Source organism: Lonchura striata, chromosome 5 (genome assembly GCF_046129695.1).
Source record: "Lonchura striata isolate bLonStr1 chromosome 5, bLonStr1.mat, whole genome shotgun sequence".
In the NCBI taxonomy this organism is placed as follows: Eukaryota; Metazoa; Chordata; class Aves; order Passeriformes; family Estrildidae; genus Lonchura; species Lonchura striata.
In genome coordinates, this window is record NC_134607.1 from 59378581 (window position 1) to 59397941 (window position 19361).

The 19361-nt window shown below is 41.1% G+C and overlaps 1 protein-coding gene across 3 annotated transcripts; it reads right to left on the reverse strand.

Moving 5' to 3' along the window:
* Window positions 1-12: 12 nt before the first annotated feature.
* On the reverse strand, window positions 13-17445 carry HBP1 (HMG-box transcription factor 1). 3 transcript variants are annotated; one of them, XM_021539128.3, is made up of 11 exons: window positions 17385-17445; window positions 13140-13328; window positions 11839-12073; window positions 10813-10945; window positions 9966-10077; window positions 9735-9847; window positions 9242-9398; window positions 8531-8675; window positions 6015-6344; window positions 2639-2780; window positions 13-1116 (listed from the first exon to the last, which is right to left on the reverse strand). In XM_021539128.3, exons 2-11 carry the CDS (start codon window positions 13306-13308, stop codon window positions 1099-1101), a joined length of 1554 nt encoding a protein of 517 aa, XP_021394803.1. In that variant the 5' UTR covers window positions 13309-13328; window positions 17385-17445; the 3' UTR covers window positions 13-1098. The 3 variants fall into 3 exon arrangements, with proteins under 3 accessions (XP_021394803.1, XP_021394804.1, XP_021394802.1); XM_021539129.3 differs by having other exon boundaries at window positions 6015-6164; window positions 13140-13332; window positions 17385-17439; XM_021539127.3 differs by having other exon boundaries at window positions 13140-13332; window positions 17385-17439.
* Window positions 17446-19361: the final 1916 nt, after the last annotated feature.

The window sequence follows — 19361 nt, forward strand, 5'->3', positions numbered from 1 at the left end:
ATACACAACACCAAATTTTAATGAATTTATTTGAAATAATATACAAGAATATAGTGTGCAAAAATCTTAGGGGCAACATCATGTAGACGTGTCATAAACTGAAATTTACAGTTGTGATTCTTAAAAAAAACCAACGCACAGCTGTTTAGTACAGGAAAAGCCATGATTGTAAATGTTCACAGCAGAAGCAATTGTAATCCTAACGCAGCTGCTCTAATTTTAGACAGTTGGAGGAGAAAAAAAAGTAAAGTGCAAGTGTTGCACATATAGTTAAGTGCAAAGTTTGCCCCCACCATAAAGATGTCTTATGGCAAAATAAAATATTGTAGAATATGTGGCAAAGACAAAACACGGAGTTATAACTATGATGGTGATGATATCAACAGCACCACTTTTCTTGAGATAATGCTATTTATTTGTTTCATTCTGTCTGGGCCATTGTTTCCACCACAAAATGACAGCTCTCACAAGTGCCAGCTGATGCAAAAGTATCTCCGTTGTGGCTGCAAGTTTTCTAAGTGGTATCCCGAGCATCAGCTCCCTTGCTACATCACACCACACCCTCCATTCCCACACGTTCTGGTAACTTGCTGGCAGCAGGGCAGGCTGGGAAGCTGGAAGCTGATAATACACTTTGCCATTTCAGAAAATCCCAGGCCCCAGAATTGCAATTAATAATACAGTTGTGCAATACATATTAATCAGCAATAAGAATCAATGTATATAAACAGCTGTTACATATTTTAAAATTCCCCTTTTTGTACATTTTCTTTTAAAAATAAACATTTATACATATCTCCTTCGCCTCATTCTAAAGTACTTTAGCACCACAGGATATCCATTTTCAAGCCTATATTACCTGATACATAATGAAGTTTGGAAGAAAAGTAAGGCAATTTGGTTTAAAATGCTGATAGTTTTTAGCTTACTTAATGTTCTATTGTAAAAAGCAAATCTTCACTCAGATCAATTCCATGATGGTGCCAGTATTTTATGGTCACACAAAGTCACAACAAATAGTAAGACCTTGATCTTGCATCTTCTCGCCATCAAGCAACAGCCATTTTGTAAATACAGAGTTAACAGGAAAATTCTGGCTTAATGCTGTTGTGAGCCCTGAGAAGAAAGAAGAGAAAACCAGGTTAGCAATTACCAAGCAAAGGGCCTAACGCTTGTTTTCAAAGCCACAAGTATTTCTAATCATTGCTCAGTTAGTCAGGAGAAAACAAAAAGGCCAAACCAGGCAGTTTTAGTCCCTGATCATCAAAAGACCATCACAACTCCTATGCCACAGCCTGGAGCCCACTATCATTACAGAGCACGGTTACCAGACTGCTAACAGCTCAGTTCACTGAACTGGAACAATTATAAAGGATATTTCCTGCTGTAACTCTGAGGTAATGGGTTCTACAGATCCTGTTCTCTTGGCCTGAAGACTGTAGGGACAAGGAAAATCCTACTACAAGGCAGGGAAAGAAAGCCTCACTGAGGCAAATCCATCACTACTCAGCTACACACAAACACGCTTCTGAGTTGCTCAAGGCTCACAGGTGAGCCTGTGATCTCACCACCCAAAGCTCAAAACTGCAGCAGTGTAAGAGCAGAATAAATAAATAATATTATTTTAACTAAACCCACAAGGAAATGTAACAGAAGCTGTCACTGTTGATTAAAATAGAATGCAGTGAACAGAAAAACAGCTTGTTCCTAGCAGCTGGGATTTGGTGGAACCTTCTGCAACAAGGGACTGGAAACTGCACAAAGTATGTGCAGCAGAAAGAAGGAACTCAGTGTTGGAGCATTTCTTATTCAATCTTAAAGCAACACTTGCATATGCTCTTGAGAAAAAGCCTCATTTACACATCAAAGGAAAGGTGTAACTTGAGGATTAAATATTATACCACATGGATGGATGGTTTCACTAACCATGTAGATGAAGTCCACACCACTCTTCAAGCTCCTACCCAGCCATAAAATGAAAGAACTTGGCAAGCACCCGCTGCACCTTAGTAGATCTTTCCTTCCAATCTATTTTTCTAGTTGACAAGCAGAATCCCCTTTTTTGATGTTTGCTTTACATGATGTTTCAGCTTTAAAGCCCTTCTCTTTCTTAATACATCCACCACCTACTAATATATCGATGCCTTTCTATAAAGTTGAAAACAGTTTCATTTCCTACAGAAGTAGTGTTATCTACTGTATTTATTTTACAACTGAACATACTAATAAATGAAAGGGATTCACAGGGAAGAATTATTTTGCTCCTTCAGTACCTTCATATATGCTGATATAAATTATCAGAAAGAAAACTAGAAAAAGGTAAAGAAAAAGCTTTTACAGAAGATAAAAAAGTTTAGGTACAACCTCATGAACTCACTTCAAAGCAAAAGACCACATGCCCTTCCTTTGCATTTCACAAGCACACTTTCAGTACAACAGAATCCTCAGAACTCTCATACAATACTCAGACAGACCCTCTCCTGATCTGTCTCTTGCCTAACTGCAGGTTACACAACACAGGGGAGTAAATTAAGGTTTCAGCTACTAAGAAAGCAGCTTATTCTGAACAAAACACACTGTAGCCATGCATCTGAACACATGTAACAGCATGATGAAAAAGACTGCTTCACAAACATACAGAATTTGTTCGTTTTCTTTTCCAACAGTCAGGATTTAAACGCTTCTGCTCCTCTGCCAAGGCCTTGGCTTCTAGTGTGTACATCCTTCTTTCCTCATTTTTCATTTTCTTCCACCTGTCGCCAAGTATCACACTTATGGCTCTGCAAGACAAATGTTTACAGTACAGTCAGGACAGTGCTAAGAAATACTACGGGGTTTTATTTATCTGAACACTTTAAAATAGATGTGAGTTAAATGTGGAATCAACACATAAGGAAGAAATCAGCTGTATGTTAAAAATTGTAATAATCATATTTGTGATTATCTTCTCATAGTCCTTTTAGTAGTTAAACAGCTGAGACTTCTTTATTAGCTGAGCATGGGTCAATGCACATTTTAACGTTTCAACGGGTGTAACATACAGCAACTGGCACAAAACAGCAAAATAGAGATGTTACAAAAACCACCACCAAATGGTAACTCACATTTGTTTTGCTCTACTTTCAAACTAGAAGATCATATGACAGATTTGCTGAAAATGTTCTCTAATAATTAGAGCAATGAACTGAATATTACCTCAGCCAAATATTTGATTAACTGCAAGTCCCCATGTCTATTTAATCAATATCTGTAAGTTTTTCTACCTTTAATCCATCCTGGGTGGAACATACTGATAAGTTCCCATTCCTGTGCAAATGGAACCATTTGTTCAAATACATCTATCATCATTTCCAAAAACTGAATTAATTCTTTTCCTTAGAAACTCTAGGTCTTTTGACAACATTTCCCTGTACTAGCCTGCCATATTACTTAACTGCACTCCCAAATGTTGGATCAATATCCCATTAAAGCTTTAACTCTTGTCTTTTTGCTGAATGAAAATCTCTAAACAACAGCTCTTTTATCAATCACTATTAAAGCTACAAAGTGGTTTGTATTCTTTGGCTTCAGATTACAGCAATGAGAGTTCTGTGACTGGCTCTAAGAAAGAAGTGGACACAACTAAGTCCTTTTATTTCTGCTGTTAATAAAGTTCCTTGCTGGCAGTGAATATATTCAAACAGAATCACAATTAGAGTGTCATCAACTATTTCTGTAACATGGCACACACAGCAATTCTGAACACTGCTCTGCACCACAGAAAAGAAATAGATTTGACTCCTGCAAGGCCGTGTGGTGCTGTTCATGTTTCCATGAGCTGCAGAGCACTCAGGGACCTCATCCCAAAGCGCCCAGACAGCCCTTGAGCCTGCACTGCATGTGCTCTGATGACTCCTTCAAGCAAACTCCTCCAGGGAACACCACATCCCATCACCATCAAACCCATTTGCACAGCCTGTCTCTCTGGCAGTGGAATTTCTGTTTTTCTATCCAAACTGAGAACCAGTATCTTTGGTCTGTCATCAGAAGCAAACATACCTAGTTTAATTAGCAGGTTGTTCATCTTTTGACAGTATCCAGAGGCATATAACCAGAAACCTGTCTGCTCTGGGCCACCAGCTTGTACTGGATCACTCACACCCTCAGGAAAGAACACGGGGACCCAGAGAGAGCAAGTCTGCTGTAAAAGCCATTATCTTCCTAAATAAAAATGCACCACGAAATCTTTTAAACAAAAATATGATTTCCCTCATCTCTAGAAGGTCCACTACTCAAAGCATTTCTGAACACACAACCAAGTTCGTCTATGGTCACAGTGTTACAATGAAGAGTATCTAGAAAATAAACAAGTGCAGCCCTAACACCAGTTTTTCAAACGTGATCTTGCAGTCCATTTAAGTATCGTGTGACTCTTGACTTGTGCTTTCAGTATTTACAAGCTCACTGTCTTGCTGACATGCCTTGAACTGCTTTGTCTCACAAGAGACCATTTAACTCAGAATACCTCAAGTTCTGTACTTTCTTACTCTGCTACAGAAATAACAGCAGTAAACATAAGAACTCCATTGTATAGAAGTGGCTGCTATGTTTTAAGATTAACACAGTAATCTGAAAATGACACAAACTTACATTTAAAAAACATGAGTTGCCTCCCAGCAGCTAAATTAATGAATGCCTCAGCAACACTTGAGTGACAGTAGCTGAATGCCTGTATCAATTATACTAATGCTATTTCTGCCATCCTGTGTTTTATGGATGCCATGGAACAGCAGCCAAAAACTGCACTGCCTTCCAAGCAGGACAGTGAGCAGTGCATTTTGAATCGTACTTTTAACTTGGTCATCTCTTTCCTTCAAGGTAAACCTGCTCACTGTCCTGCTTGCTCTCTAAAATATTCATTTTCACATCCATGCAGCCACAGTTCCAGTTCATTGCATCCATTTGAAATCAGCATTTTCAACTAAATTTATAACCATCATAAACTTTCCTGGCTGACATTCTGCTTCATTTCTCATTGATAGTTGCAATGAGTATGAAGGCAGCAGATCTGCTTCACTGAACTTACTATAAACGTTACACAACATCATTGTCAGGACACACAAGACAGGTTGGGATTTGTTTGGCAGGATTTTATATTTCAGCACCAGTTATAGTGTCCTTATTAGAATATTATAAAATAGTAAAACCCTTTTCAAAGCCCTGCCAACTTTAATTTTTACCAGATTTAGTTCAAGAATTTTTATGTCACAATGCAATTTTTACAGTAACAGTTTTTATAAAATTACATGCAGTAAAAATCTGATGGTAAGATCAGTCCATGTTTGTGTGTTTTGGTTTCTATTAACATATGCACAATTAGCACCAAATATTACTTAAAACATATGTAATGGAAATCTTAATTAAAGATGTTTAGAAGCAATCATGCTTGAGATTAAGAACAAAAGAACAAACTAACAAAGACCCATCCCCCACAGTCAGACAATTCTTCCTGCAAGTTTTAACAAATCGTTGAATGCTTTTAGGGCAAGCTGAATTTGGCAATGTGCTGTCTGGATGATGATCTTTGAGATATCCTAACTTATCAGCACTCCATTCTTCAACAGGATATACAGAGTGGAAATAAATGCTTGTAACTTCAGGATCAATTTGCAATAATATGTCAAGACTTAATTAGAAGAACCAGAAAGTCCCTTTTTTCCATTACAGCACACGAGCAGAGCACCTCATCACTGTAAACAACGACGGTTCTGAATTTGTGCCTCTGCACACATATACATCTATCAGTTGGTAAGTTTGCCAAAAATTGTTTGCATCAAGTTCACTGAGCACTGAAAATATTCACAGTCCACCCATAAAACCACCCTTCATGTTAACATCTTTCAAAGCTTGTTCTTAAAACAATACACACATTTTATTTCAAATGCAACATTTAGGGTATTTAAATCTTAAAGTGGGACATAGATATTCTTCCAACTCACCAGTAATAGCAAAACTAGAAAAGTTTGTATCATTACCTGTTGTCTTTCCCTGGATACATCTGAGTGTATTCAACTCTGTATTTTTTGGCAAAAAGCATGAAGGCATTCATTGGTCTTTTGCACTTGTTTGGAGAAGTGGCACTCACAGTACTTGCAGTCCCTGAGCTGTGGCTTTTGCCAGCTTTGCTGTACAAAGGATTGGAGGAAAGATGTGATGATGCAGTGGAGGCACAGTTTTTAGTACTGCATTCTGATCTCTCAGCATCCTGATTGTTTGCTCCCCCACAGGACAGCGAAGCGCGACGCTGGCGAGCCATGCTGCTGAGCACATACACGGCAGAGGAGTCCATCGGGGTAAAATCGTAACTACAGGGAAAAGACAGATCATAAAGCCATCCAGTAATTTTCATGTAAAACCCCTAAATATCTGTTCACTCTTCAATTTTACTACAATTCTAGTATTTTGCCCTTTTTTGTGTGACATAATGATTTGTGCTTGATGTGGATGTCAGTGTGAAAAAGAAAAAACTACAAGACTTTGGCAGGTAAGTTAGTATTTTCTTCACTGTGATGAAGACTGCAACTTTCCATGTTTTGCTATGCACTTTCCTCAGTTATGTACCTGTTAACTATACTGTGTCTTAAAACTTCATTCTCTTTTTAAACACACTTTCTTCTTTCTGATTCTGTCCTTACCATAAATCAAACCTGATCAGAGAATGACACGTACAGAAAGGGAAGACATGCAATGAGTTCGCTTGCAAATATATACTAACAGCAAATACGGAACCACTATATTGAAATAAATAATACTATATTCACTTCAGTACAAATAATGTACACTATTTTACACACAAACCTTCCAGTGAGGTTAAAGCCCTGCAGAGCCCCGTGACGTGGCTCTATTTGAGGCTGTGCGACAAACGCCTGCCCTCTAGTGACTAAACCGCGACATTCCTCCTCGAGGTATTGCACAGCTTCGGTGATTTGTTTGTAAAATTCAGACCTCCAAATACGACAAACTCTTGCAATTCTTAGCTGACCAATGACTACAATTAACTTCTAATCACTAAAGAAGTAGCTTTTCTCCACAGACTGTTACTATCTCCAGGTGGGAAAAGCACTCTTGGAAAGGCGCTACTCAATCATAGATCTAAACCACTAAGTTACCACCACAGGATAAACATAGAATGCATATATGCTAAGGCTCCTCTTACCTATTGCTCAATGTGGCTATAGTTGCATGATTTATGGCCAAAATAAGGGGTTTGAAGAGCTTTTTTGCAAATACCAAGTAGAACTACTAGAAAAGAAATACTGCATGTGGCAGTCCAGCTCTACTCCTCTCATGGGACAGAACCACACAGAGAGTGGACCCTGATGAGTGGCCTCCACCATTCCTCAGGAAGATACAAAGCAACAAAGAAGGGATAATGCTGACCATCTTGCAGGCTATCACAAGATAAGGAGAAAGGACCTCTGGTTCTACAACAGGCCAGCACCCTTCCTATTCCTAATCTTCCCATAACACAGAAAGATAAGCAATTTGAAGTACAAGGCAGTTTTCAGCTGGGCTGCAAATTAGTAAGGAGCCAGAAATCCAGATTTTTCAGTAAGATGTAGCTACCACAACTCTAACAGCTCTGTACATATGCAGTTCATAACAGGAGTTAAGAGAAACGCCAGAACAGCAAATGAGTGAAGCCAAGCAATCTGAACTCACTCTATGCCAGACTGAAATCATACAAGTGCTCCCAGGGCTTGAACTGCAAAAAGCATCTTAAATTCATTTTTCTCTGTTGTAAAAAACTAAAAGTGCAACTGGATTAAAAACAGATGCTAAAAAGACACTAAATCATAGGAAAAGATGAATTTTACTAAACCTTAAAATCTCAAAATAGTATGGAAAAATCTTTACTATTTCCTTAGACACAGCATAATTTATATTGAACAAGACTTGTGAAGGTTATCTGGCTGAAGTTCTAGTTCAGGGAAACCCCAAAGTGAATCAAACTCTGAAGTTAGGTAAGTTTGATCTAATATAAAAGAATGCCAAAAGACAGAATACACAAAAATAGTAAGATTATGAACATACAGTATTCTAGAGCCACTGCACATGCATTTACCACTAAGAAACTACTCAGATAATTCGAATGTATTGTTGCATATGAAGCATGAGAAAACAGCTGGCAGATGTACTATTGTCAGAAAACTGTATTAGGTTTTTCAAACATAATCCACTTTACCTGGAGAATTTATAAAGACTATATATATATATATATATATATATATATATATATTACTTCTTTATCTAATCTGCCTTAAACTATCATAAAAAGAGGTTAAAAAGTTATTTCACTTTGAGGCACTACTTTGCAGTTTAGCAGAGCACATAATTACACAGCTTTCCTAGTACTGAGTATTCATTTTTCCCTATCATTTAACTCATAGTGCCAAAACTATTCTCTCTTTCCTCTATATAATGCTTCCAAACTTAAGGTGCCTACTCATTAAATACAAGAACCACTGAGGCCACTTTATCCAAAAATTACCTTTTAAATGTATCAAAAACACCTGAATCATCAAAGTTAATGGCATCAGGGTGTCCAGGAGGTAGACACAGATCTCCAAGATGCATTTCACAGCATGGAATGCCATGCTGTACCACAGTCAAGCTTGGATAAAAAGATGACCAACCTGAAGTGGTAAAGAGTTAAATTAGACAAATGGCCAGACAATCTCTCCAGTTCTTCATTGGAGCAATACTGTATCTTGAAATTACATAATTTTATAAAAATGTTCTGATGTAGCTTCTTTCACACAAAAGAAAAATCAGAAATTCTTACTTAGGGAACTCTTATTGCAAAGTTTATTTTTACCTCAAATAAAATATCATTATAGCAAAAAAGGAATCAAAACCTGGAGACTTTTACCATTTGAAGTTCCATTTTTAGCAAATGAGAAAAGCCTCCCTTATTTGCAGTTTTCCTATCTCCCCCCACCCTGGTCTTTCTGCTTTCCTGAGCTCCATTGATATACTCAATGAAATCTTTCCTTGTGAGATAGGCAGTATTCCTGGAGCTTTATGGCTTTACAGGTTTTTTTTTTGGTTCACAGTCCAGACTTCTTTACAGAGACAGTAAATTATTTCTACACCACAACTCTTATTACATTCATGAACAGTATGGGATGCCAACAAAATCTGCAATCACTTTCTGAGAATATTTTAATATGCAAGCAAGTGTACTTGAGGTATTTCATACCTTTATTTTTAACATAAAATGGATGATCGAGTCTGCATTCTACAGTAAGCAAGCCATCCTCCACTGTGCCAGGATCAAAAGTCAGCTTCAGCACTGACTCACCACAGGAAATGCTTTCTTCATGAGAAATCAACTTCAAACCATTGGAACCATAGTCCTGTTAACACACATACAGTTCTAAAAATTTCCCCCAAGAAAAGAATATACCTGTGTATACTCATCATCATACATTGTATTAAAAAAAAACCAACCTTATAATTTGTGTTTCTATCTAGCTAAAAATTAATAAGGATGACATAACATCCAAAACATATATAAATTAATTCAGTTCAAGTGCCTTTCCATGAGATCCACAAACAGCACAGTGATTAGCTCTAAACAACATTAATGCCAACCTGTTGTCCTGAGACAGCAATTAAAGGCACAGGGGTAACATAAGAAACAACGCATTTGCTACAGGTATTGCAGTGAATTTTTTAGAACTAAGGGCTACCTTGTAAGGACTGGCTGGTAGATTTTCCTCTTTTCCACAGCTTTCAGATCTTGCAAACTCTTCAACATCCTGCCATTCTTTATTGCGTCCTTTATGAAAGCACAAACGAGAGCCTAACAAGAGTTTTTCAAGGGAAAAAAGAACATTAGTGTAGGTAAAAAAGTCTGTACTACAAGAAAAAAAAATTACAAGATAAAACAAATACTTATTTCATTACACATGTTATTTTACCTTTTAGAAAACAATGCCAGACAGTTGAGGGCCAGGAATGGCACCATCCTAAATCATCATCATCTGAAAGTGATGACATGCAGAAAATGCCAGATTCTGATTCACTATTCGCCTATTAAAAAAAAGCAAAATGGTGTTGGTATTTTACTGCAGAGTATTTTAGGGCTGGTCTTATATGTCTTAAGACTGTCTCTAATTTGCACTTGCGGTATCATTTTGCCTGAAATACTAATAGGAATGTAATAAATGTGAGTGGATTGTTTTAATCTCCTTTTCTGAGATGCATCCTGACATTCTTGGGTTTCATTCTCTGATATTCATTTCATCCCTATAGATTATTTTATGTTCATTTTATACCACATCATTCCTTAGTCATCTACAGATTTGTTTAAAGCACATTACTCTATGGTCCAGTTACTGGAAAGCTGTAGGCTCAAGCTGTATCAGTTGTAGATAAATCTGGAAAAAATTCTCTGTTGTTAACAAACTCCAGACACCAATTAATGTATGGGAAAAGGAGACACAGGACTGACAGGTTTTGTGCATCTCAAAGGAGAGGGATCCGTATTTCCTTCTGAGGCATCAAATCAGATAACCGTTTTTTAAAGCTTGCTATAGAAGGAATCACAATAGAAGCAGAGCTTTCTTAGAAAGTGATCTCGTCACAAAAAATATGAAGCAGCACTACAAGCCTACCCTGTGTGGTAAAAAGAGAAGTAACAGAAAATCTAGCTTAAATAGCAATAGTATTAACACTAAACAGATTTTTTTAAGCTAGTTTCCCTTGTAAAAAACCTTAACCCATTACTCATACATGTTTAGTTTAAAATGTTTCAGAACAACTCACCCTTTCATGTCTGACTGCTGTTTCATCCACATCATTCTTGGAGAAGTTAGGATCATTGTCTGAAGATCCTGGTGGAGGACGTGCATAGGAATGTAAACTTTTGCTTGTTGCTATTATGCGAACAGGAGATGATCTACAACAGAAACATGTATTTTAAAATATCTCAGATTAAGACAACATGAGACTTTGCTGCCATTACTCTAAAATGCTTTTACTGCAAATATTTCTGTTTGCATGAGCTGAACACTAAACAAACCACCCTCACACCAGTATTCCAACAGGATTATTAAAGGGCACAAGCTCAGGCAAAGAGAATGCTTTGAGTTAGCCTAACTACTGCATAGGTTCTAAATATAGGTTCCATAGGTTCTAAATAGGTTCCAAATGACAGTATACCACTTCCACAGCGGCATCTCCTTAGCACAATGCTGAAGGTTTTGCAAATATCTTGAAGCAAATATCCTGTTTTTAAGAGAATATAAAGACATCTGCTCTACTTAATTAAATCTCAACTACATTACTATTAACAGTATTGCACTGAGTTTTCTGATTATAAACCTAAGAAAAGCTGTACAATAAAAACTGAAGCCCAGAAATGTCCAAGAGCCCACATTTGCTGCTCACAGCCTTACAGAATCACAAATCTGAGACAGTTATCACTAAAATACACATTGCATTAGATTTCCAACTGTTTAAAAAAAAAAACCTGAAATCTGTGCACAAGAAAGTTTTAAGAATTTAATGTAAGAAATTCCTCTTAGATTTTATCTGCTGCTTCACATGAGGTAAATGTCCATAATTTCTGAGCCTGCTGTGGCTAGGCAATGTCTTTACATCATCCTATGTCATTCACGGCTGGAAATTAAGCAGCTTTTGCACCAGGCTCTGAGATGAGTTCTGTGCATACTTTCACAGAACAAATAAAAACACAAAAAAATAGTGCTCCAGTTCAACGTCTGAGGGTGTAAAGAGTTAAGGAAATAATTTGGAGACAGGATTATAAATCTCTATATTGAGTGTCAGTACCTGTTATAAAAAGCACACTGCATCAAAGGACTCTGAGGACTTGTTGCTATATTTGCTAATTCTGTCAACCAGTTCACCCCATTCTCGCAAGAATAAGCATTTTCTGAATTGCTGTTTGAGGTATGTTGGCTCCAGGAAGGCCTTGAACATTCCTGATGTGAAACATCAGCACCAAGCTGAAAAAGTGCAGGTGGGGTAGAATCTGTCTGCACAGCCTGTAGTTCCGGAAGATCATCTACAAACAAATGCACAAATTACCATAATTATACTCAATTCTTTGCTGTCTACTCAATTTGACACCAAATCTTGCAAATTTGGTGGAAAAAAAGGAACCGATATAAAGTAGTTTTATTTTCTCATATGACAACTGCCAACATTTCACAAACCCCGGTCATAAAATGGTCACAGAAATAGCAACATCTTCAGTCAATTATATATTCATACAAGAAATTAAAGAAAAAAAATAGGTAACTAAATAAAATGTAGTTCTGATTTTAAAGTTCTTACTAGATTGACCAGTTTACACAAAACTATACTGCAGTATTATTCAAAAACAACATGCTTCACTAAAATACTAAAACTTCCCACAAAAGACAATCTATCCTTGAAGGTATGACACTAAAAAAATTCAACATCAGACCATGTTCAAGGTAAAAGGTTTCCACCAGGGAACCAAAGTTAAATAACTCAGATTAAATAAATCATGAAAGCTGGGTAGGGTGAATTCCCATCAAAAATATACAGCTTTTCTAGCCCATGCAGATTAAAGAAAAGACCCCATCTTGTTAACAGAAGTCTGTGCTATGTGCTGTCATGTAAATAAGTATCATTATTCTTAGCCACTCCATAACTTCAATTAAATGTGTTAATATTTCACTGATTATATTGATACTTTCTAAGGTATATGCTGTTTTTCTCCAATTTGTAAGAACTGAAGTAATCTTCCTCTATCCCAAAATCTTTATTTGCAGTAGATCTAAAGCAACATGATTCCTTTAGGAGGAGCTCTTGAGCTTTCTGTTTGTTTTTCTTGTGCCAAAAAACCCTGCTCCTCTGGGGATTAGAAGCAGAAATGTGTGGCTCAGAGTTCAAGAACATATTTGAGTCAACAGGCCAGTATGTCAGAACTGGAAATGGGTTAAAGGGAAAAGTAACTGCAAAGTAAGACCTTCAGATGTCACAAGTTACTGCTCAAGCTAAAAATCAGCAATTTCATTCAATCAGCTTCCAATAATTTCAGTATAGGAAATCTAAAACAAACTTCAGAATTCAATTTCCTCTGAAAAAATCGTCTTATTTACCAAGTTCCATGTGCTCATCACAGGATGCATATCCAGGAGAAGAGGGCAGGTTTTCATTACACTTCAGCAACTCCAGTGACTCGTTCATCCCTGAAGTTCTCTTGTCCACTACCAGAAGGAGTTTCTGAACTGCATTAGGCATTTGATTTGTCTTCACTTCCCACACCATGTTAGGATGCTCCAAAGTATCTGACTTTAGAAAGAGAGAGGTTAGAAATTTGTATACATGTGAACTGTTTTAAGTAGCATCTGATATACTACTTCGTTACCAGGGCCCTAAATCCTATTAGTCTGTTCAGTATCACAGCATATTTTAGGGGAGGTCTAGACACAATCTTGTACAATCCTTACAGAAAACAGAGCTAACTCTGAAGCCAAGAGGCTACCTGGGGGCTTGGCCACTTGAGTTTCTAGTATCTTGAAGGATGGAGACTCCCCAGCCCTTCCCCTGTTGCAGTAACCACTCTTGCTGTAAAGAGCTGATCCTCATGCACGTTTGAACTTCCCACAGCCTGTGCCCACTGCCTTTAAGAGATTGGAGTTAACCACCACTCAAGTCAAGATAAACAACATCCACTTGGTACCCTGAGCCACTCAGCCCATCACAAAAGGCAATCAGATGGGTCAGACAAAATTTGCCCCATAAAATACCTGAAGGCTAAGGCTGAGCAGTCTGTAGTTCCCCACTTCTTCCTCCTTGAAGCCTGGTGTGACATTTTCTTTCTTCCAGTTATTGGGAGCTGTCCTGCCATGAAATCCACTGCTTTTTGGAGACCACCCTCACAATATATCCCCACCCACAGCAGGGGGCTTGGGGACAGATGACCTTTAAGGTCTCTTCAAACCCAAAACAACCTGTGACAAATGACTGAAACTGGCTTGGAGGGATCCCATCTGGTCCCACTGCCTCATGCACAGATGCCTCATAGAACAAGCCTGCCCCTCATTTGCTCTGCTTTTACCACAGACAGAGAAGTGTCTTGCTCTCTCAGAGGCAAGCTGCTACCCCCAGGGACTTGAGCAGCCTAGGAACAGGCCTGGAAAATGAAGATCAAAGCAAAAATGGTGTCCTCAGCCTTGTGAGATCATGCCTCCTCTGCCATTTATGATCAGGCCCACATTTTCACCAGTTGCCCTTTCAGCACTGGCATCTCTGCAGAAGCCTTTTCCACTACCCTTCCCATCTCTGGCCTCCAGCAAGAGTCTCAAACAGACTGAACTCCTAACATCCTTCACTGTGTTGCAAATGGAAAGATAAAGATGCCTCTACTGGAAGATTTCACTTCGGTTTCATTTCCCCAGATCCTAGTCAAGTATTCATTTCCTCCAAACCCACTGTGTTAGATCATCTTCAGCAGAAAATTGTGTGCTTCTTCTAAAAAAACCACTGTCTCTAAAACCCGGTAAACAATGTTATTCTAATCTTTAGTAATTTGGTTATCTACTTTTTTTTTTTTTTTAAGATGAGGATGAATTAAAGCTACCTAACGTTATTACCTTGTACTTTAATGAAGTGTCCTTGAAACAATAATCACAAGTCTCTCACAAAGAGCAGAAAACACAGCTCGTAAGAAAGAAAACTTGAGAAGTCTACCCTACGCATGTCCACTGAGTAAGCTACATTAAAGAAATATCAACAATAGCTAAGAAAAGTATAATATTTTCATATCATAGAATGACTGGGTTGGAAGGGACCTCTGGAGGTCACTTAGCCCAGCCCCCTCTACTCTAAAGCAGGTTCACCTACAGCAGGTTACACAGGATCATGTCCAGGAGGGTTTTGACTGGAAAATTTCTACCCTTCTGATCTCCTAATCTTTCAAATATATGCAAAACTTATATTAAGTTGCATGCTAAATAAACATAAAAAGATGTTTGATTCTACTCAAATGGCCCTACTACAAAGCTACATCAGCTTTTTCTGATTTTAAGGTGAAGAAAGGTCACAGAAATGAGAATACACAACTCAAACTATCAGTGACATTATTTTCACAGCCAGAAAACATCTTTAACAAAATTTATATCCCAATCACCCATGAGGGACAGTAAAATTACAGAACACCACAAGAGCAGATAGCTCAGTTGTTCCTGAACAGAAAAACCAGACCTCAGTAGTACAGGTCAGGACCTTGAAGATTATGGCCAACTAATCAACTCTGAAAAGTCACTCTTCGTTTTTCTGGCTTAGCTACATCTTTCCCCTGTTCTGCCCTGTTGTTTGTTTTATTTTTTGTTCTATTTTTTCCTCTCTTCCTTTCCCATTTTCCTGCCAAAACGAAGAACCAAACTTACTTCTAGAATGTTACCTTCTCCTTCCTTCCTGCCAGGTGCCAAGACTTGAAAGACCATGTCCTGGTATCCCAGCACTCTGAAGGTCAGAGATGAGGTACAGATACAAAATGCTAGTCTGACAGGAAAGCTACTTGTCTGAGAAATGGATTATTCCTCCAAGAATTTCTGCAAACCAAAGCCATCTGTGTACAAAAGCTAAAAAAATCCTCTAACAAATAAATTACAATGAAATAGAAAGAGAATTACAAAGAAAAACAAACTGCCCAACTTTACTTTTCAATTTTTTTATTCTACTTGATTAAAGCCTAATTTGGACATCATGTCCTTCTCCTCAGCCTTTCAATGGTTTGAACATGAATGGGATTGGTCATTAACCAGCTTGTAAAGATTTTTTTTAATTCAACTTTATGTTGAAAATTTGTTGTGTCAGATGTTGTCTAGAACCATGCTAGGACTGTAATTACTGCAGCTGTCTTTGGAGGCTAAATGACATTATTATTTTGACTTTAAAGTAAGTTGTCATGCTAAAACAAATGGCACTACTAATAAAGACTTTATTAATTGAAACCATGTCTATTTCTGAAGGACAAAAATAAATTTGGGGAAAAAAGTAAATAAAGGCTGCGGCTGCGAAAGGGTTCAGCAGGAACTGGGCAGCATCCAGCCAAACCGCGCTGCGCAGGAATGCCTGGGTGGAAGTGCTCCCCGTGGTTTTCTTCCTTCTGCTATTTGCCTTTCTTCCCCCAACCTACTGACGAAGTTTCAGGCCAGGTCTACGCCTGGACGACGTTTAATTTGGAGAACAGCTTCTCCAAGCAAAACACAACATACTGGCAAGACTGGATCTACACCAGGGACTTTTCCTGGCGCAGCCGCTTTGATCAGGAATCCTCGCTGCACATCCCGGGCCGCGCCAGAGCGCGCAGCCGAGGCACAGCGTGATTCACCATGTTTTCCAAGCCCGGGCGGCCTGCTCGCTGACGCAGGGCGGGCCGCGCTGCCCCCGCCGCCCCCGCCCCGCGGCGGGGCCCTGCGGGCGGCGCTCCCGGGGCGGCGGAACCCCGGCACCCCGTGAGGAGCCGCGGCACCCCGTGAGGCGCCGCGGCACCCCGTGAGGCGCCCCGGCACCCCGTGAGGAACCCCGGCACCCCGTGAGGCGCCCCGGCACCCCGTGAGGAGCCCCGGGACCCCGTGAGGAGCCGCGGCACCCCGTGAGGAGCCGCGGCACCCCGTGAGGAGCCGCGGCACCCCGTGAGGCGCCCCGGCACCCCGTGAGGAGCCGCGGCACCCCGTGAGGAGCCGCGGCACCCCGTGAGGAGCCCCGGGACCCCGTGAGGAGCCGCGGCGCCCCTCACGAGGCGCCCCCGTCCCCCTCACGCGCAGCCCCTCAGGGCCTCCCCCGCCCGTCACGTGACCTTGTTTACAGCTGCGGCCGCACGGCGCACGCGCGCTCGGCCCCATTCATTCGAACTGCGTAACACCGGCCCGGGGGGGCCCCCCCGCGCCCCGGCCGCCGCTCCCCCCGCGGGGCTCTCCGCACCCACGGCACCCCGAACGCTCCCCGGCCCGCACAGCCCCGCTCCCGCGGCGGGCACAGCGCCCTTGCTCTGACAGACCGGGGCGGGCGGCCGCTCCCCGGGGAAAACAAGGGGAGGGACACCCCCCCCCATTCCGCTTGTTTTCATGGTTTGAAAGGGCACAAAGAGGGCCGGCACAACCCGTGAGTTTCAAACCCGCGGTGCGGCAGGGTGGCGGCTCCGCGGGGTCGGTCAGGGAAGGCGCACAGTAAACAATGTCCGAGGTTCCCGTCGCCGTCAAAAGACTGAACCCAGCCGCCTCGTCGGCTCGGCCTCCGGCCGCTACCACTGCTGTCTGACCTCCCGGACCCTTCCCATCCCCCGCCGCAGCTTCGCAGCCCCGAAAAGCGGCAGCTCCAAACTTTGTAGCACTTACCGAACCCGTCGCCATTACCGAGCTACCCTCGGCTGCCCCCCTCCCTCGTCCTCTCGGCGGGTCCCGCCCCCCTCAGGCGCTGCTCGGGCGCTGAGTGGACAGAGGCGACGTTGCTCAATTCGCAGCCGCTTCCTATTGGCTATCTGGCCTGCCTGTCAGGACTCCTCCCGGAGGGCGGGCATGTTTTGACTCTCCTGCACAGCGGATTGCACCGCGCCGCACATCAATCATCTCCACGCGGCGCTCCGATTGGCCGACGCCTCCGCCGGCGCGCGCAGAAGCACTCTGGGAGTTGTAGTCACCACCGCCGGCCGCGCCTGCCCACGGGTCGGTGATAAGACGACAGCCCCCAGGATGCCCCGCGCGGCGCCGCGGTAGTAAACAAGCGGCGCGGGACACGTGTACCGGCCCGGCCGCTGCCCGCCCGCCCCGCCCCGCGCGGCCCCGCGCCCCGGCCCGGCGGCGCTCTGCGGACGGGCCCGCGGCGGGCAGGGCCGGGCCGGGCCGGGCCGGGCCGGGCCGGGCCGGGCCGCGGCTGAAGGTCAGGCAGGGAGTGAGTGAGTCAGCAGCTGCGCTCCGCTCCGCACCGGCCTCGCCCCTTGCCTCTCTCAGTGAAAAGGCACCGGTGGAGCTTAGGCCCAAAATACATGTTAGGGTGGGGAGGAGGAAATAAATTAAATCCATACAGATTTAACAGTCCAGTAGTGTTTCCCACACAGTCTCATACATTTATTGCCAAAATAACAGTGTGGTTTGGTTGAACATTACTATTAAGACATTTTCCCACTTTTGCCCATTAACTCCAGGAGATCAGCGACAAGACTCCTCCAGAGACCACATCTTCGTCACAAAATAGGTTAATTATTATGCATGATGTGACACAAAGCAAGTACACACACAATTCAGAAACAGACAATATTTTAGAAACTGATGGACAGTTAAGATATTTTGCAACTGTTGGGACTTTTCCAACAAATGCACTTTCTTAGCCTGTTGTCAACATCACTGCACAAATGAGAACGTGTCTTAAATCCTGTCTCAGAACCTTTGCTGTAATTTGGTATCTGCGACAGTTTTGCCTTTCAGAGATGTTAACACAGCACTGCATGAAAAGAAGAAAAAAAAAAAAAAAAAACAAAGTTAACACAAGTTAAAGCCAACTGGTTCCCAGTTTCGTTAGTGGCCACTAGAGGGAATGCTGGATTGTTGTTCCCACAGGCCTACAAGGCCTACAAAGGTAACACAATTAAAAAGGAAATTATACCATATTTGTACTTGGAATCACAATACAGTTTGCAGAGGTTTTTGGCACATCAGTTTGAGATTTGCTTTTTCCACTAGGTAATAGCTTGCCTGTCAGTAAAGTCATTGCCATCTGTAGGCACTGTTTGAAGACAGATATTAATCTGAAAAAACACCCAATATCTTTTGCAGTTTGAACTGGAAACTACTACTCTCTGTAAGCAAGTTTAGCTTTAAAGGAAAGTAGAAAAGAGAATCCCATGGAATTTAACTCAAAATCTTCTGTGCTTAATGACCTCTATATAGTCCCAATCTGAAGTACCTTGAGGAAAAGAAAAGTAATACTGAGATTCAAATATTAAGTGACTAGACAGCTTATTGTAATATCAGCTGTCTACACCACATCCCACAAGCTCATATTTTCCCTATATTTACAATTCAGGCTTTTTCTAAATAACTGATACATCTTTATATGAGAAAGCTTTTATGACATCCCATCTCTAAAATATTTCTTTTAATAAACAGAAAACTGGTAAACAAGGAACCGTCTTTTTTACACCACTCCACAATAAAATTAATTTTAAGGCTGTTTTTCTTCCCCTTCTCTTTTGATCTCCCTTACACATCTAAACAGCTTTAGGCTCTTTGGAGAGACATCTAAGCTTCTTGGGCATTTTAATGTGTTTCAGCCAGATCAAGGCGGGGCAGAAAACCTGGGCATGCAGATGTCTCCAC

Coding starts and splice junctions, on each gene's coding strand:
- HBP1 (XM_021539127.3), bottom strand. Junction 6,345..8,530: donor GTTTTTGATACATTTAAAAG/GTAATTTTTGGA, acceptor TTTTCCCTGTAG/TTACGATTTTACCCCGATGG. Junction 2,781..6,014: donor TATCCAGGGAAAGACAACAG/GTAATGATACAA, acceptor TTTGTCTTGCAG/AGCCATAAGTGTGATACTTG.